The sequence below is a fragment of the Drosophila guanche genome, unplaced genomic scaffold (assembly GCF_900245975.1).
Source record: "Drosophila guanche unplaced genomic scaffold, DGUA_6, whole genome shotgun sequence".
Lineage (NCBI taxonomy): Eukaryota > Metazoa > Arthropoda > Insecta > Diptera > Drosophilidae > Drosophila > Drosophila guanche.
This window is the reverse complement of record NW_022995746.1, coordinates 7404334-7421770: the sequence shown is the minus strand read 5'-3', so window position 1 is coordinate 7421770 and position 17437 is coordinate 7404334. Positions and strand designations below refer to the sequence as shown.

General features: G+C 46.5%; 1 protein-coding gene across 1 annotated transcript; it reads left to right on the top strand.

Annotated features, from left to right (window-relative positions):
- The first annotated feature begins 71 nt into the window (after positions 1-71).
- Positions 72-11151, top strand: LOC117582531 (cytochrome b5 domain-containing protein 1). The gene is made up of 5 exons (XM_034270336.1): positions 72-76; positions 2837-2844; positions 10312-10466; positions 10532-10897; positions 10959-11151. The coding sequence occupies exons 3-5, from the start codon at positions 10317-10319 to the stop codon at positions 11091-11093; spliced, it is 651 nt and encodes a 216-aa protein (XP_034126227.1). The 5' UTR covers positions 72-76; positions 2837-2844; positions 10312-10316; the 3' UTR covers positions 11094-11151.
- Positions 11152-17437: the final 6286 nt, after the last annotated feature.

The following is a 17437-nucleotide window of genomic DNA, read 5'->3' as shown; positions in this document are numbered from 1 at the left end:
GGCAGGGCAGACTGTTTGCAGACCGGAGGTGGTTCGGCGTTTCGGCGGTTTGGTGGTTCGTTCGCGTGTGTGTGCCGTGCCAGTCGATTTCGATTTCATTCACTTTTTGGCACACAGCTGAACACAAAAACAAAAACATCAGCGCTGCTTTCTGTTGGTTGCTGTTCGCCTGGTAGAGATGTCGGAACATTTCTTTGAAATGCCGCAAATGAAAGGCAAAAAAGCCGCCGTGCAAACGCTTTGATGATTTTCCGCATGCCGACACTTCCAACCACCACCAAATCGACAGCGCTGCTGCCACTTCCTCTGCAGGCAACCAGCCAGCCAGCCAGCCAGCCAGACTGCCTGCTAGCCTGCCAGCCAACATTGACGAGGAACGGGAAACGCTTTGATGACGCTCTTCTGACCGCTGGGATGATGATGTTTGCCGGTGTTTGGCCATGGCCAGGGCACAGGGAATATCAATTTAGGGGAGTGGCATGCGTGACGCTTAACCGAACGAGATTATAGACTCGAATCGCCTGCGACGCGCCTGCAACTCGACTCTCCTCTGTTCCTGTTTTTGCACCTTCCCCTCCTCCAGCCAGGCAGCCACTCAGGCGGCAGGGACAGGCACAGGGAACCGCAAGGCGCGGCACTCCTCTTTGTTGTTCCAAGCGCACTGCTGGGGCTGGCACTGGCACTGGCACTGGCACTGGGACTGGGCGTTGCCTAACAGTAACAGGAGCAGGAGCCGCAGCAGGAGCAGCTTTCTGTTCTCCAGTTTTCTCTCTCTCGCAGTTGCATTCATAACACAAAAAATATCCATTAGAGGCAGCCAGCGCCAGGCAACAGGCATCGAGCACCAGGCACCTTCCTTGCGTAGCCCCTGGGGCAGGCGGCATTCAGTAATTTGATGCTAAATGTTGGTCACATTCAACGTTTAGCCCTGTGGGAGGCTTCACTCACCATTGAGGCGTTGAGTTCAGGAGTAGGAAAACTTATTTTTAGTGTTCATCGAAGGCAGTGCTGTGGGGTGTGGCTATTGGGCGTTCTTGGGCAAACAATTCCAGAACCACTATGACCATTGTCTGTTTGTTGACGATTGGGTTTGTTATCAGAACTATATAAATGTTTCTTATTGGTTTTTAGTTGGTTTATAAATTTATTAATTTATTTATTTATTTTACAATTTCTGTTTTCTGATGAAATTGTACCCAAAAACGATTGAGAACTCTATGCATTCATCATGAAGGAGCGTAAACCTGTTACTGTTTAGTTAGGAGTTACTCGAAAGCAGTCGAAAAGCAAGTATTTTGCATAGGTATGTCCTTCACGAAACGGTCGTGGCAGTAAGAAGGCTTCATACATTACATACATTCATGCATTAAATAAATTACTATCCATGCTCTCATTCGTATAGGATATATTAGATAAGAAACATCTCAAGAGCTGTTAAAGGCTTCTGCACCGAACTATTGGTTATTTTATTTCAAACGTAAATTTGAATTCAAATTCAAAAACAGTGCTACCCATTCAATGCGCCTTCAGTAATTGCATGGCAGCCAGCTTCTGTCAGATACCAATGCATCGATAGCAACTGAATCAAATTCGTGGCATATTTTTGGGCGGTACAATTGAGCTACAAATTGTGGTACAAACTTTGGTACAAAAGTGTAAGAAAAGAAGGTACTAGATGGTACTGGTTACAAAAATGATATAAAAGCTGGTTTTTTTGTATGGCAGGACACCATTACTCCAAACACCCGGAGACCTCCCAATAGAACTAGCACGTGGATTGCATATCCCTTCTGCCATGGGAGCTGAAGCAGCAAAGTTCACGCTGTTGATGGCCATATCTGTAAACTTGAACTTGGGTAAGCCCAGGGGCCTGCGCTGCAGGGCGCCTTTCCTGATTTGCACTGCTGAGCAGATCAACAGGTGTCATGGCAGCTATCACTTGAGCTGCATCCTCGAAGATGTTGGGGTAGGCACACAGGATAGATGTGTAGTACTCTCCCTTCCTTAGGTCGTTCTGGAGGCACTGCCCTACGGCTTTGCAGCTTCAAATATTCTTATTCAAAGATCTCTGCAAGCCACAGAGAAAAATTGCCGCTGTACCAGACTGCAAATTATCCATAAAAATGAGAGATGCGAGTACGTGCTCTATATGCAGATGAGGCCATCATTTTCTTTATAACCACAAACTTACATATTTACATATATTCATACATACATATTTACATATGTAAATATCTTTGCCCAGAATCCATGTCGAGCGGTGCAGGCCAGCCGTGTCATATGAGCAGCCGAAAAACTCGCGGGTGCTAAAAAATTAATTCTCAAAATTGAATAAATTACGCGAATTACGTAACAGGCGAACAGGAATGGCAGCAGAAGCAGAAGCAGCAGCAGAAACAGTTTGTGGCAGCTGCTGAGAAAACCGCTTAGGAAAACTCACTCGCAGCTCCTTCTTACACACACACAGACACACACATGTACAGCTCGGAAAAATGCTTTTCCTCCAAAAAGTCAAAAGTATTAAGTATGTGAAAGAAGAAGCAGCAGCAGCCGGCATGCCACTCGAGCAGATAAAGAGAGCAGAACAGAACTAGGGAGACACAACACAGAGAGAGAGAGAGAGAGAGAGAGAGAGAGAGAGAGAGAGAGTGAGAGGGGGAGTGAGCGAAGTGGCGGGGAAGGAGCCATAAAACATTTTTCATTGCCACAGCAGGCTGGCTGGCTGACTGGCAGTCAGGCGAAGAGGGGTGGCTTCTTGAGGGGGTTGCAAATGGATGTCGCACTATCGGGGAAACGTTCAAAAGGAGAAAGAGAAGGAAGAGACAGCGAGTGAGAGTGAGAGCCGTGGTGCGTATGGGGGTTGAGATGGCTGCCAGGCGATGACGCTTGACGCTGCGCTGTTGCTGCCGCTGCTGCTGCTGCTGTCTGAGGCGTGTGTGGAGAATCATCATCAAAGGTTACCGCTGCGGCTTTTCCGCCTTTGTGGCAAAATCCTCAAAGGAATTTTCCGATATTTGTAGCAGGCGACCAGCATGCAGCAGCAGCAAAACTTGACCAAAGAAAAACCAAAAACTCACACACCAACAGACACACACACACCCGACCCCGACATCGACATCGAATTTTCCGACGTTTTCTTTAGCTGTGTGTGGTTTTTTTTTCGTGTTCGTTTTTGCGCTTGGGGAGAAAATTCGCTTTTCATATGTGCCAACCAAACAGAGAGGGAGAAAGAGCGAGAGCGAGACACACAACCACACAAATGAATTATCGATGTTTGATGCTGTGTGGTGGGACGGGGAGGCAGAGGCGGAGATGACGTCGATCCGTTTGGCGAGAGAGCGAAAGCTTTCTCCGCTGCAGCTTTTGCCCGTGACGCCACAGACACTGACTGGCTGTCATTCAACGGGAATTGGAATGGGCATGGCCTGGTGCTGCTCGTTTCTTTCCAGTTAGTTGACAGCATTTTTACGAGCCGCCAAAAGCCTTCGGTCGGGCGGTCGGTCGGCTACCAAATTTGGCAGCCCGTAAAAAAATCTCATTAATGTGACAAACAAAAAAGGCGCGACATAAAAACAGCGCATAAACTTTAAATTTGATGAAAGGAAAAACATGCAAACATTAAAAGCAGCAAAAGCACAAGCCAACAGCAGCCCAGCAACAACACTTTTGGACGCCCGCTTTGGAGGCATTCGCACAAATTTGGATTGTATCAATGAAATCGATTATCAGGCTACATAATGATGGAATTTGATGCGCATTAAAAGAGCTGTCAGGGGGGTGGCGGAGAGGCTACAATGGGAAAATGAGTTTGCTAAATGGGGTGAAGTGAGGGCTGGGGGCTGCAGGTTTCACTCCCACTGTGCAAAGGAGTTTCAAGAGAAAAGGAAGGAGCAAGTGGGGAGTAGATGGAAACAGCTAAATATCTTTGCGCACATTTTGTTCCTCTATTATGGTTTCTCGAACTTCATGGCGGTCATATAAACTTCGTCACAGATCACTGAGCATTACCCCTTTTTGGTTGGTGTTTTTTATTGTTGTTGTTGCTATTGGCACACTGTTGTGGCATTTACGAATGTGTGAGCTAATGCCAGTGTCAGCAGCTGGGCCATAACACCCAGCCATGGGCCGTATTTGGCACATCATGGCTGTCTGGACCCCGACCCCACGACTCCGTGCAGGGCTAAGGGTGAGGGCGATTCAACACAATCATTCCGCTCGCTGAACCATTTGGCGCGTGCTCAAACACTGCCCATCAAAAGCACTCACACACAGTTGGACAAACCAAACCAAATGCCGCTTTGTTTAGTCTGCGCTGCTCTTTCTTCTCCCCTCTTTTTGTTTTTGCATCAAACCAAATGTTCGATTGGAACTTTTTCTTTGTTTGTACTCCAGAGTGCCTGAGCTGAAGGCGGAGATGATATGTTGATGTTTTTTTTTCCGGCTGGCCACAGCAGACGGCGCGGCGTCGGAAATTTTCGCACGGAATGGCCCCGCGGGAAACGTGCTCAGCATTAGAATTAGGCCTTCAAAATGTGTAATATAATTGCTAGAAGTTGGTATGGTAACATATGGTTGGGAAAGCATATGGGAAAGGGTAGGCTAAGGGATAGTCCATAATGAGTAGAGTTATGTTTGCAGATGAAGATGTCCGAGCTACTTTTGGGTGAGACAAGGTACATAATTTGCCAACCAAATAGAATTACGCTCTCTTTTCTGTCTCATAATTGCGCTCCAGCTTGGAGTGAGAAGAGCAGACAAGCCGTGCCCGCAATTGTTGTTGGTCTCAAAAATAAACTCCACACAAATTGGCACTTGTTTTAAGCACCCAAGAACATGGGAAAACAGGGTAAAAACACTACACAGAAATTCAATAAATATCAATAAAAAATATTTAAAGAGCAAACTCCGCGAGGCAGCATCAAAAGCAGCTACGCCGCCGCACAAAGGGGGAGCCTCAAGCAGAACAGCAAAGAGAACAAAATTCTGTCTGCAGTCAGAGGGAAAAAACAACTGAAGAGAGGTGCAGGGGGCATCAATAACGGTAATCATATTAAGCAAGCAAGCGAAGAGTTTAATTGAATTGCCCAAATAAAGAGAAGGAGAGAGGAGGAGGATGGAGGATGGAGCGAAAAACAACGGATGCGCCTGAGATGATTATAAGAAATGTGCGAACTTCACGACGAGACAATGTGAAACGCCAAAAAGGAATTTGCTGCTTTAATGGCAACAACAATCGGGACAACAACAACAACAATGCGCTGGCAATTAAGTGTCATGAATGGCAGGAAGTTTCGGGGGAGCTGCAAACAGAGTCGGCAGCCAGCCAGCGACCTTGCAATGTCGCAGCGTGAATAGAGGAGACACAGGCAGTGGCAGAGAGCGAGACAGCTAGCAGAAGTTGAGGCTGGCTGGGCTGCCTGTTAACTTTGCCGCCATTTGTCTGGCTGGCTGGCTTTTGTTGTTAGCTTGGCAGCCACTAACTGTTAACTGGGCCTGGGCTTGGCCGCCCCCGAACTGCATTCCAACATGCCATGCGAAAGCCCCTAAGAGCCTTAGCTAACTGCATGTTGCATGCCACTCCATGACAAAGTACCACCAGAGACAGAGTCTCCGACTCCTCTATTGCCGCTGTTGCTGGGTCGTTAAATTATTGCTAATCATAATGCAATTTGGAGTCGTTTTTTCTCGAGCCAGGGCCAACTGACATTTGCATTGGCCGCTCTACGCTGGAAGCAGTTTGTTGGCTTTTTCTTCCTCTCCTACCGCTGCAAGGTGTCGACTCAAAGTGAATGTCGAGCTCAGGTTTGAGATTTGCTGAGGATAGGGAATGGATAGGGGATGCCCGGCAGAACAATGCATTCAATTAAGGTATGGAATTTATGCGAAATTAAAGGCACTAAAGGAATAATGTTAACAAATGAGATACGATTGACGAGGAGAATAACTTAATTTGGGAGCAGAACATTCATAGAAGATCAGGAAGGTACTTTTTTGAAATGTAAATGCTATAAGTTTGAAAATATATTCCATGTAAGCACTCGTTTATTATCCATGAGAACGTGGCCACCTTTCTGCTAACAGCTGTTGTGTTGTTTATTCAATCCTCCAGATGTATAGCAAAACGATTTCAGCTATGATCCTATGAAGAAACCTAAAACCGTTTTGTCCCATATGTTGGCAAATTTTGCGTGTAATATTTATTCAGATTTGCGCAGGCGCATCGGTTGTGGCATATGTATAAGATACATCTGAGAATCCCTCAACAAAATAGTAACAGTTGTGTGGGATAAACAGGCACCCTGTGCCCTTCGATAACATGTGAAACCTCAATCAGAAACTCCCTCTGCAGCAACATGTACAGATCGTGGGCAGTCCTGTGCGCAGACGCACCCTATAGGATAAAGCAGCAGAATAACAGTTGGCCAGACCATTGTTGATTCTGCTATAGGTATCCTGATATTATCTTGCCTTCTAATGAATTACGGCACACTTTTCAATTAGTTGCATATTTATACAATCATTTTGATGATGCCAGAGAGCTGTACCCCTCCGAGAGACAAAGGTCGTCACGTTCAATGTGACAGCAAAGAAAGAGTAGGAGAGGGAGCGGGAGCGGGAGATCGAAATCGAGATCGAGCAGCCTGTCTGCGGGTGAGCGATGCCTGTGGACTCCGTCAGCTGTTGCCACTTCTGGGTTGGGTGTTGACTATAATGCAGCCACCCTGTGGTCACATTTAATTGTTTCGTCTACATTTATGTACGAGTGTGCTGTGTGTTGTAGGTAAGGTGAAACTCCGTTGGTGGCATATCCACAGAATGGTGTCTGGCATACGGCAAAGTTATTATGTGTGCAAAAACACAGAGAATTACATTTAGATAAGCATAATTGAATGGATGGGCAATGCACCAGAATTGACAAGTGTATTTAAATGAGAGTTGTGTGCGGTACAGGTACAGCAACAAGATACAGTTTTGCGAATGTACCAGCGAAAGTGGGAGCGAGAGGGTGAGTTCACGAAATTAAGCTCACTTCCGCAATTTGCAAGAAGTGAGTGCGTGCTGGATCAACACTCAAGAGCAGGTAGCCAAAATTGCAGGCGCCCCAAGCGAAGCTTTGACTCTGGCGCGACAGAAAGAGAGAGCGATAACGAAAGCAAAGTAAAGAAAGAAAAGAGAGCGGCTGCAGTGGCTGCTGCAGTATGTATCTACATACATACATATGTGTGTGCGTGCAATGTGCCTGCATATATGTACATATATATGTATGTAGATTTGTGGATTACAACGCGGTGTACAGTAGCCAGTGCAAATGAGGGAATAGGAATTTACTTTACTGATTAATGGATCGCTGACTAATAACGTGCTGCGCAACTTTATTTTATCTCTGCAGCAACAAATGATACTTTGGACATTTTGCTTGCTATATGGATTAATTTGTTTCCTTTAATTGTCATCCGCAATTATTGCCCACACTCATTGTACAAATGAATTTAAGTACTTAATTTCTTAATATCCCAAGCGACTCAGCATCAGCTTTCGTCAAAGTGCAAACTCGCAGAGCTTGCTGCAGTTTAGCTGGCGCCGTGCACTGTCAATGTGTCAAGGTAATCGGACAGGCAGATAGACATCCGCGCTGGACGTAGCCACAATTGGACTTGGAATAGTTGTACCTGTACTCGTTTGCCTACGCACATACCAGGCTATGGCTATGGCTACTCGATTTGCCATTTGAATTAAGTATTGGAAAGGGGAAGGCAACGAAAAATCAGTATTGAACAAAAAAAGTGTACTCGTGTCTGCAGCTGCAGCAGTTTCTTGTCGCAAACTTGCAATTGTGTTGTGAGTTTGTTTTTTTTTCTTTATATTTTTTATTGTTTGGTGCAATTTAATTGCAGCCTCTCTGGGGTACAATGACGATGAGGCCGGCGACTGATGCTGGCTGGGCCCTCAAGTGCACACTTCCTGTCATTTGCATTAACAAAGTACGAGCATTTTTCTGCTAGTTTTTATTTACTTATTTTCATAACGCACTCAAAAGGGGCCACTGTACAAAGCATTGTTCGACTCGTAACGGGGCCTGGTTCGGGTTCGGGTTCGGGTTCGATGTTGGAGTGCCGTTCGGGGTCCCTGGCTGCGACTGCGCGTGACGCACGTGGTTCGACTCTCATGCAGTGCAGTGCGTAGGGGTTGGCATCGGTTCCCCTGTGGACCCTTGGGGTTGCTTGTGCCAGCCCGCAGCATTTACAGTTTTGAGTTTTATTTGGGCTTCGCCTGCATTGTTCCTCAGTTTCGAGGCTTGTGCCTGCCACACGCACTCGTCGGTGCCGTACCTCCTGCCCTTCTTGACCCAAAACCCAAGACACATTAGACCAGCAGCAGAGGCAGAAACAAAAGCAGCTGCAGGGGCAATGGCAGGGCAACCAGCCAGTCAGCTCCTTCGGCCACAGATCAAGACGGGGCAGGACTGGCGTGTCAAATGCACAACCAGCCAGCTGTTGCCACGCCACTAAATCACATCGAACCGGCGAACAAACAAATTAAGCATCGGAAACTGAAACTCATTGTTGGAAAATGGGAAAAATGAAAACTCTTCCCCGACATACATATGTGCAGCTTCACAGTTGACTTGCAGGCAATTAGCGGGAGGCCTCACCACCACCACTTTTCACTTACTGGCCAACGCCCATGCAAATAGCTCACTGGAGTGGCTGTTGATCGCAGTTCAACCCACACGGAGAGACAGACACCACAGCACCACACTGAGTGTCCTTTCATCCACTGTTTCGCCACCACAGTGGCAGCTGGCGAACGTTTTGTAGTGCCTGTCAGGGTCCAGCTATTTTTGTCTGCTTTTTTTGTATCCTTTTCTTTTGTGTTTAACATTTGTCAACAATTTGCTGTACGGTGCTTGTGACTCTACCAAGGGGTATTTCAGTGTGGAATTGGGTTGTATGGGTTGAAGGTACAGTTTGGTAGCGTCGGAGGAGGATGGATTGAAAGCTCTCTCCGCGTTGCTCTCGCTGATTTTCGATTTCGCTCTGCGTCTGAATTCGCTCTGCGTCTGAATTCGCTCCACATCGTTCTGCTGTTTGAATTCGCTCTCCTTCGTTCGCATTGAAGCGAATTCGGCTTGTCTTCGCTTTTCAGTCAGTTGCGTGATTAATGGCCATTTTTGTGTGCCATTTGCTGGCTTTTGGTTGCCCTGCTGTCCTTTTGCCTTTTGGCAGTGCCAAAAAGGATGCCAAGGCCAAGCCCTACATAATTGCGCACTGCTGGCGTCTGCGGCCATCCAACCACCAACAGCTGCTGTTGCCTCAGCAATCACGCAGCCTGCCTCAGGCCTTGTGGCCATATTAAACTCCACTTTGAGGCGACGCGTGGCGCCGACACATTAAACCAATTAAAGTAAACATTGAGCGAGTATCTTTATGTGTAAATCCTTTTAGCACTAAATCTATAAGCGATGCGCCGCCATAACTGCAATTTGAGCTGCCACTCGACATGGCCCGGGGGTATCCTTTTCCTGGGCTGCTGCTGCTACCCCTTTTCCGGCATCTCCCTCTGTGCTAGAGTATATTGTTTGGCCATGTTTTGTGCACACTTTGGAGTTGCCATGGCAAATCCCTGGACTCCTGTGTCTGCGCATGCGCAACGGCAGCTGTGGCCCCGCCAGGTCGCTGACTTTGTAATCCTGCGGAAGTTGATTTTATCACGTGTGTCCATTGGCTTACCTCTGCAGCGGCGCATAGTTCAGAAGGGAACAGGCCTCAGCTCAGAAGATGGCAGTGAAAGAGCTGAGCAAAAGTTGAAGTTAAGGCCTGCATCTTTGGTGGTTTTTGCTTCCAAGTCTCAGACACTTTGTGGCACACCTCTCCATCCTCTGTCCTCTGGCAAGCTCCACCAACTTGAGCCACAAACTGGCACTGAAATATTTCAAAGTGCAGTGAACCGCTGTCATCAATAATAATGTCTGGAACTCCACCTCTCCGCCTGTGTCTATAACCTCCGGAGGTTGGAGACCAACAAAACGAACAAATTCCTTCGGTCATTAATCTAATTTTTGTTTCTATTTATGGCCAGCGATTGATGGGCAGCCGACGACTTGACAATTGGCGTCTAATTATGCAGCTGCCAGTTGCCACTTGGACTCCACTTGGAGTCACAGCTGGTAAATTAATTGGAGTGCCATGATGACCCCGCCTGCCACTGCCAGAGATCATTTGCCAGGCATCTCCGGGCAGTTGGCTGCGTTAGAAAACTCAGAATTGATGGGGCGACAGTTTTGTCAGTGAAAAATCAAATGAAATCTAGTGGAAATGGAAACAAAAACCATTAATAAACTGCGCTACTATCTGAGGGATGAGATTGTGTTGCACAACAAGCAGGACGATTGCTGGATTACGATACACGAGAATGTCTACGATTTGACGCCCATGATACGCGACCGTTTGGATCATTGGAATAGCGTGGGTGACAGCGGATGAAACTCTCATAGGTCCCACCTCTAATACCTCTTGGGTACCCCCCACAGAACATGGATTATTTGGTGGCCCATGCGGGCAAGGATCTCACACATTTCTTTCATGAGAACGGCGAGCCACGCACGGAGATCTCCGCTCGAAGTGGTCGCCCTCGCGTGCTCTTTCCGCCCATACTGGAGGTGGCTCTGAGCGAGTTTGCCAAGACCAAGGACACCATGTGGAGCCAGGATGCGTTCTATCACATTGGCAGACTTACGCGACGTGCGAGACTCATACGCATTATCAATGCCCTCACGGCACAGAGCCTGTACATGACGGTGTGCGATGAGGACACCATCTATGACATTCAACAGAAGTACAAGCAGCGCTACAATCATCATGCAGGCAGCTACGAGTGGCGCAAGTTCTCCAATGGAGTAGGTTCTGGGATCCCCTAAGATGTTCTCCTTCTCCCCGCTCTAATGGTCTCCCCCTCAGGGCTCCGCCTGCGGGCAGCTCAACCTCAACGGCACCTTGGACGAGAATGGTTTGACGGATGAGGAACACAGCTCCGTGGAGCTGCCACCGCCCTCCATTTGGCTGTACTACACAGATGACCAGACCATTGCTTGAAGTTCCTTCCTTTGGGTTTCAGCTTATTGCAAAATTCGTTGTGCAGACTGCCGCCGGTTTATTGAACAACTTTAAACAAATTTCAAAGCAAATGTTACGCCTCAGAGAGGATCGGGTGTGGGGGGAAGTTTTATCTCTGACTTTGAATATTGCTCTGCTCCTGCTCTGCTCGTGCTCTGCTCTGCGCTTTGGACTCTGGAAATTATGCGGGTTGTTGGCGCTGCAGCTGTGTGCTCGTGTATGACGGATTCGTGGGGTGTACGGCCAGCGCCTGCAGCTGCCCAGTTGGCACGCGTTGCAGCCGCTAGACGCTGCTCCTGCCACTGGCCGGCCACTGCCTCACCTGAGGGAGTGTTGTGCTTACTCAACTGTAAACTGTTTTTCCAGTCCCATAGCCTGCCCGGAGTTATGGGCTTATGATTCTCGGAAGAACCACCAGACGCCCACTTGCCTTGGATCTCCATCCGTCCGATCTGGGCGCTTGGGCGCTCTTTGTTCTCCTCCTCCTCTTTGCGCTGCGCATAAATAATTAATTTGTGTCTCATTTTTGCTTAATAATCTTTTTGTTTAGTTGTTTAATTGCAGAACCAGTTTTTGCTGGCCATAAATGGCAGCGACTCGACTCTGCTCCGTTCTTCATTTTACATTGAGCAAAAGCGACGTGTGACAAAGGGGACAGTGAGACTCGAGCAACGTTGCGGAAATATTTACAGTGTGTAGGATTTTTGACAAGCAGTCGAAGGTTGAACCAGCGGCAAAAGGGTTTCAATCGAGCACAAAGCCAAAGCCAACGCCAAGCCAAAGTCTCAGCCAAGACATGCACAATCTTGTGAAATATTATTTACTCGGATACCTGTTTCAGCATCACTGGCACCCGACACTGGCTTGGATGACTCATCTGTGAACACGTTGGTGCATGTCGTACATAGCCTGGGAACAGGAGCAAACGCCAAAACCAAACCCAACTCAAACGCAACCTGCAATGCAACTCCAACTCCAACTGCAACGAAACTCGAACTCCAATGGCAGTAACCTGTCCTTAGCTACGCATCAATATTAATGGTGGGTGTGGTCTAGCGGGGGAGAGGGGGGGTTCACTGCGTCCTCACTGCGTTTGGCATTTGGCCAAAAACCCGTTTTTGGCGTGCCTTCCTCGAGCAAGTTCGCTGCCTAAGTCTTTTGTTCGTAGCGCCACAAAGTTCAATGCGCCCTGGGGCTTATAAGTAGAAGTAGAAGTAAACAAAATGCATTTGCTTATTGGGTATATTTTGCTGTGTGCAGAGAGTTAAAGAAGATGATGTGTTGCCAAATGGAGCAGAGAGTGTTCCATCTTTGTTGGATTCCTTCACAACTTACAACTTAATTGATGGAACGCATAATTCCAAGGTAGCTTCACAGTGCATGGCACAGTCTGAAAATTATGCCAAAAGAGGCCAAAGACAACGACAGCGACAACAAAGACACAAATTCAGTGCATAAATTGCGCTGTTTGCGGCATTCCTGGGGATCAAGCCAACAACAGCGCGGTTCGACAGCAGCGCCCACAACATATTTTTGTATGTATGTGTGTGTGTGTGTGTATGTACATAGCAGATGTAACCCACTTCAGCTTACAACTGTGACCCATTCCCACAGACAGAGCTTTTTACCGCGAAGAGCAGCAAAGACATTCAAATGCGTAGACAAGACAAAACAAATTCGAAATTCTATGCCGGTTGCTCGCATTCTTTTGTGGCTCTTTCCCAAAGCATTTTTCCAAGGCGGAAGTTCCTCCAGCAATTTTCCCAGCTAAGCGAACTAATTTAGTGCTTAGCTCGACATAAACTGTATGGCTGTGGATTTTCTCAGGCTGTTCCTGCTCGTAGAGGAATTTATGCAGATTAGCTGTAGAAATAGAAAGCCAAAACGTATCCAAATGTTGGTGGGCCATGAAGGTCAGCGTTGAGAAGACCCAAAAGGAAGTATTCCCCGGCATTCCAGCAGCCCCAAAATAGTCAACCCAGCCAACTAGTAGCTGTGCACATCCGTTTCAGTTTCTTTTACTGTTTTTTACTGAAGAGAACGCTTCTGTTGGGGCGTTGGTTTATCGACTTCCCATCGAAACTTTGCATTTGGCATACAAAACATTGACCGAGCGACCGACCATTGACTGCATTTGGCACTTGGCATGCCACACCAGCGATAACAAATTAAATAATAAAAAATATATAAACGTAAAACACACAAAGAGTATGCGACAATAAATAGCGGAACCAAATTAGGAAGTGGCCACGCCACGCCACGCCACACCACACCACGAAGTGTCCATATTCGGGTGACCACTGTAAAGCAACAGCAACAACACCACCGTCAAGTGTGTCTTTTGTGCGCGCAGCGAGCATACACTGCCGTCCGTTGTCATTGGCATACTAATAATGATGGAAGTTTATATGATGAAGGTGATTGATTCGTTAGCTTTTTGTTTAGTGGCTCATTGGAGTTCTGAAAAATTAAAACACCAAGAACCTATAGCTCTGAAAGATAAAGAAGATTTGGTGTGGAAGTTTCACTTATTTAAAGTTTAATCAGCAGAAATAATATCAATAGTTTCACTCGTTTATTTTAAGATATTCTTTAAGGTTCTTCCCGGTTTGATTTCTCAATTCTCAACAAAAAGTGTCAAAGACCACCAACCCCACTTCGATTTCTTTCCAATTGATATGCAACTTTTGCACCTCTTGAGCCTTCGCTGAGTTTTTCATAAATTATTCAAAGCTTAACTGCTTCCGTTTTCGACGGGAGTGTCTGTCTGTCTGTCAGTTCTTCGCTGCTGTCTGTCGCCCGTCGCGCTGTCTGCTACTCGTATTCTCTGGCAGATTGACAAGGTTCGACTGGAACAGCGATTGGGTTTTTCGAGGGGGGTCCTAGCGGGGGTCAATTGGGAGGGAGCATTCGCTGCACTTTCTTGTGGTTTGGATTGGAGCGCAGCTGTTTGTATAAATATCCATTGGCAATAACAATTCCGAATGGCCTGCCAGCAACGAGTTTATTTTACATTTTATTGTATAATTTTCGGATGTGGTTTTCAAAGAGAGAAAAACAAAGATAGAGAACCAGAGGCAGAGGCTCGCTTTCTGCTCCGTTCTGCTGGCATAAATTAACGCGTGCAACTCAAATAAAAATAAATATATTTTTATATACACATTGGAGGCATGGTCTCCTGCGTTCTGCTGGTTTCTGGTTCTGGCTGAGTGCCCTCGAGGTATTTATGTCGCAAATGGGGAATGAAAATGCTGCACAGGAGTTGGGGAGACGGCAATGGGGCGGTTTTGGTTCGCAGCGTTTCGTAGGCCAAACAACATTCTATGCAAATTTAATGACACTCGGCAAAGGAAAGGGTTAAAGTTCGCCTGAATTTATGTGCATTAACACAATATTTGTTGTCGCTTTTTGGTTAATTACCCGCCGAGCCTTTTACTGGGAATATCCTCATCGGAGCCAAGCCTCCCGCCGTGCAATCAAATGTTTCCCATGTAAATCGCCTGGCAGAAATCAATTAAAAGCACACGTGACACACACTAACATCGCACCCACTTTTTGTATCCTTTGCTGCCACGATTGTCATTCGGGTGTTTTTTTTTTCTAGGCAGTTTTTGTTTTTTTAGAGCTGAGCAAACATTTCCTGTTCGTTCCCTTGGCCTTGTGCTTCCTGCTTCAGAGCGTGGGAGCGGCTTTATAATTTCCATAGAACCCAATATAAACCAAGTTCTATTGATTTATGTCTAACTCAATTGCTGAGGGTTTCAATTGATTTTTTAAGTGGCTGCCTCTGTGGATTATCAAATGTAGATCTGCATTTTCAGTCGAACTTTTTGTGCTGCGAAAGGGGCGGATGGCTGTGGGTTTGCCAAATTGAAATGTTTACAGTTGGCTTAGGGGTGGGATGTTTACTCACGCATTTAATGAGATTTGATTTATGCCAGACAAGTGTCTGCGGGAGAGGCTTACAGAGATCTGGGAAACAATTTATGGGCATAGAGCAGAGAGCGGCAGCGTCGTGTGATCTCGGCACAGACGCGCAGCGCAAACACTTCGTGTGAGCTTCGGTCTCTGCACTGAGAAGCTGCAGCAGCGGCAGCGAAGCAGCTTGCATTTTGGGCAGCGAAGCTAGAAACGTTTTTCGACTTCGCGTCTGTTGTGTGTGCATACAAACGCATCAACGGTGCTTGCAAACGGAGCTTTCATGTGTGTGTGTGGCTGCGCGCTTTGTTTACCTGCTGCAGCATTTTGCAAGCAGCTTTGTTCAGACAGAGGGCAGACAGAGACAAACATAGCTGAAAAGTTCAAAGCACATGCTGATATTCTTTGCAGCATTGTTATTGTACGCCAGGTATAAAATGAGAACGGTTACCCTGGGTTGCTCTCTGTCTATCGTTTCGTTCTGCTGCTGCTTCTCACTGACCACAGTCAAAGTGTTTTAGCTCGAAATGGAAACCATTTGGCTGCGGCAACACCCCAACCATCATCATTATTCTCATCATTCAGCTCTCAATTCCACTTATTTTCTATGGTAGACTCGTGTAACTCGTTTATCCAACAGCAGCAACAGAAACAGAAACAACGACAAACTTCACTTTCTAACAATGATTAGTTGGCAATCTTCTCTCTTTTCTTCATAGAGTTTCTTCTGTAGAGTTTTTCCTTTTGCCGTGGCGTAATGAGCGCTTTTTCAAGTTGATAATTACGATGAAACAGCAGAAAGAGCAGAGGAAGAGGCAGAGACAGAAAACTGAGACTGAAACCCATATGGCAAAGGAAAACCAAAGCTAAGTCAGGGAAGAGAAAGAGAGGCGGAGAGGCACAAAACAGAAGCTGGGAATCGGAAGGAGAAGCACAAACAACAGTCAAGTCCAAGGGGGAGCAACGAGAACCACAAACAGAAGCCAAATCAAAGGGCAGAATCATGGCCAAGACAACCCAAGACAAAACACCTCATTTGGTTAGCCCTAAAGGCTCGGTCTCTGTGGCCAACATGATTTGTCTTTCTTGGCCCGGCCGTCTGATGCTTAGGTAAAATATTTGTTTGTACATCAAAATACCAGTAGCCAAGTAGTCGTTTTCATGTGCGTTTAATTCAATTATGTAGAGGGAGAGGCCTGGGAGGAGTTGGAGTCGGAGTCCAGGTCTGATATTCTGAGAGCAGCGTGGGAACATCGTTGGACTTATGTAACTCATTTGGTAACCATTGTAAGGTGTCCATCACAAGTCCATCACATTCCCATAGGCTTATTAAATACAATGAGCTAGCTGCTTGTAATTTCTAAGCTGATTTTGCAAATCAATCAAAAGGAGATACAGTCAGGGCGATAAGTCAATTACGAATGCAAATGTTTGGGAACAAATTGGAGAGAAGGAAAAGAGTTGAAAGCGAACAGAATTAGAGGTGTTCTGGGGGTAAAATGATCTTATGTTAGGGCAAAAATATGTTGAGAAGAGTAAAATAACATTTCTAACAACACTTAAAATCAATTAAAACTAGTTTCAAGCTGCCAACCCGCATGCAAAATAAATTCAAATTTTAAACAGAAATTGTTCATAAATCAAATGTGCATCAAAAGCCCACAATTAAACGTTCTTACACTTTCATAGTTAACGAGAATTGCTCTTTAATTAGCAATTATTCTGGGCATTTATGTGGGCACGCTTTTATGGCTTAGGATCAGTCCCTGTCCAATCATCATCATGAGGGGCAACTTAAGCTTCCAGTGCTGTGCCATAGAGGATCAGCAGCAACCACAACAATTCGAGCCACCAGTGTGCAGTACTCCAGCCCCCACTGCACAGCGCATTCCCGATATATGAGGGCCACACCACAGCCAACTCTTGCTTTCATGTCAACCAGCCATTATAATTAACGCGACGAGTCTGTGCTGTGCTTTGCTTTGCACCTCTCTCTCTCTCTCTTTCTGCATTTGCCTAGCTGCGAGCTTTCCGCTTTGCCTTGCCTCTTTAGCCTAAGAGAGAGAGAGAGGGTCTCCCTCCCTTTGCCTCTCTCTCTCTACACCGTTCTTTTGGAGCATTTTTCCTTTGCTCTTTTCATTACATTTAATGCCACAAAGGAATTTGAAAAGCATAACAGCAACAAAGGAACGTCGGCCAAGTAGAACCCATGGATGGATGGATGCCTGCAGCAGGCCTGCTGCTGGAGGACTGGGGGGAGCTGTGGATGCGCTCGGTTGACTTTCATGGATCAGTTGGGGCAGCTCCAATGCTGTGGCATGTTCTGTTCTTCGCTCGCTCTCTTGTTGCTTTTGTTATTGTTATTGTCATTACCGGCATGACAAGCACAAAAATGCGTTGTTCGT

Coding starts and splice junctions, on each gene's coding strand:
- LOC117582531 (XM_034270336.1), top strand. CDS start 10,317: ATGGAAACAAAAACCATTAATAAACTGCGCTACTATCTGAGGGATGAG. Junction 10,467..10,531: donor GTTTGGATCATTGGAATAGC/GTGGGTGACAGC, acceptor TACCCCCCACAG/AACATGGATTATTTGGTGGC. Junction 10,898..10,958: donor GGCGCAAGTTCTCCAATGGA/GTAGGTTCTGGG, acceptor TCTCCCCCTCAG/GGCTCCGCCTGCGGGCAGCT.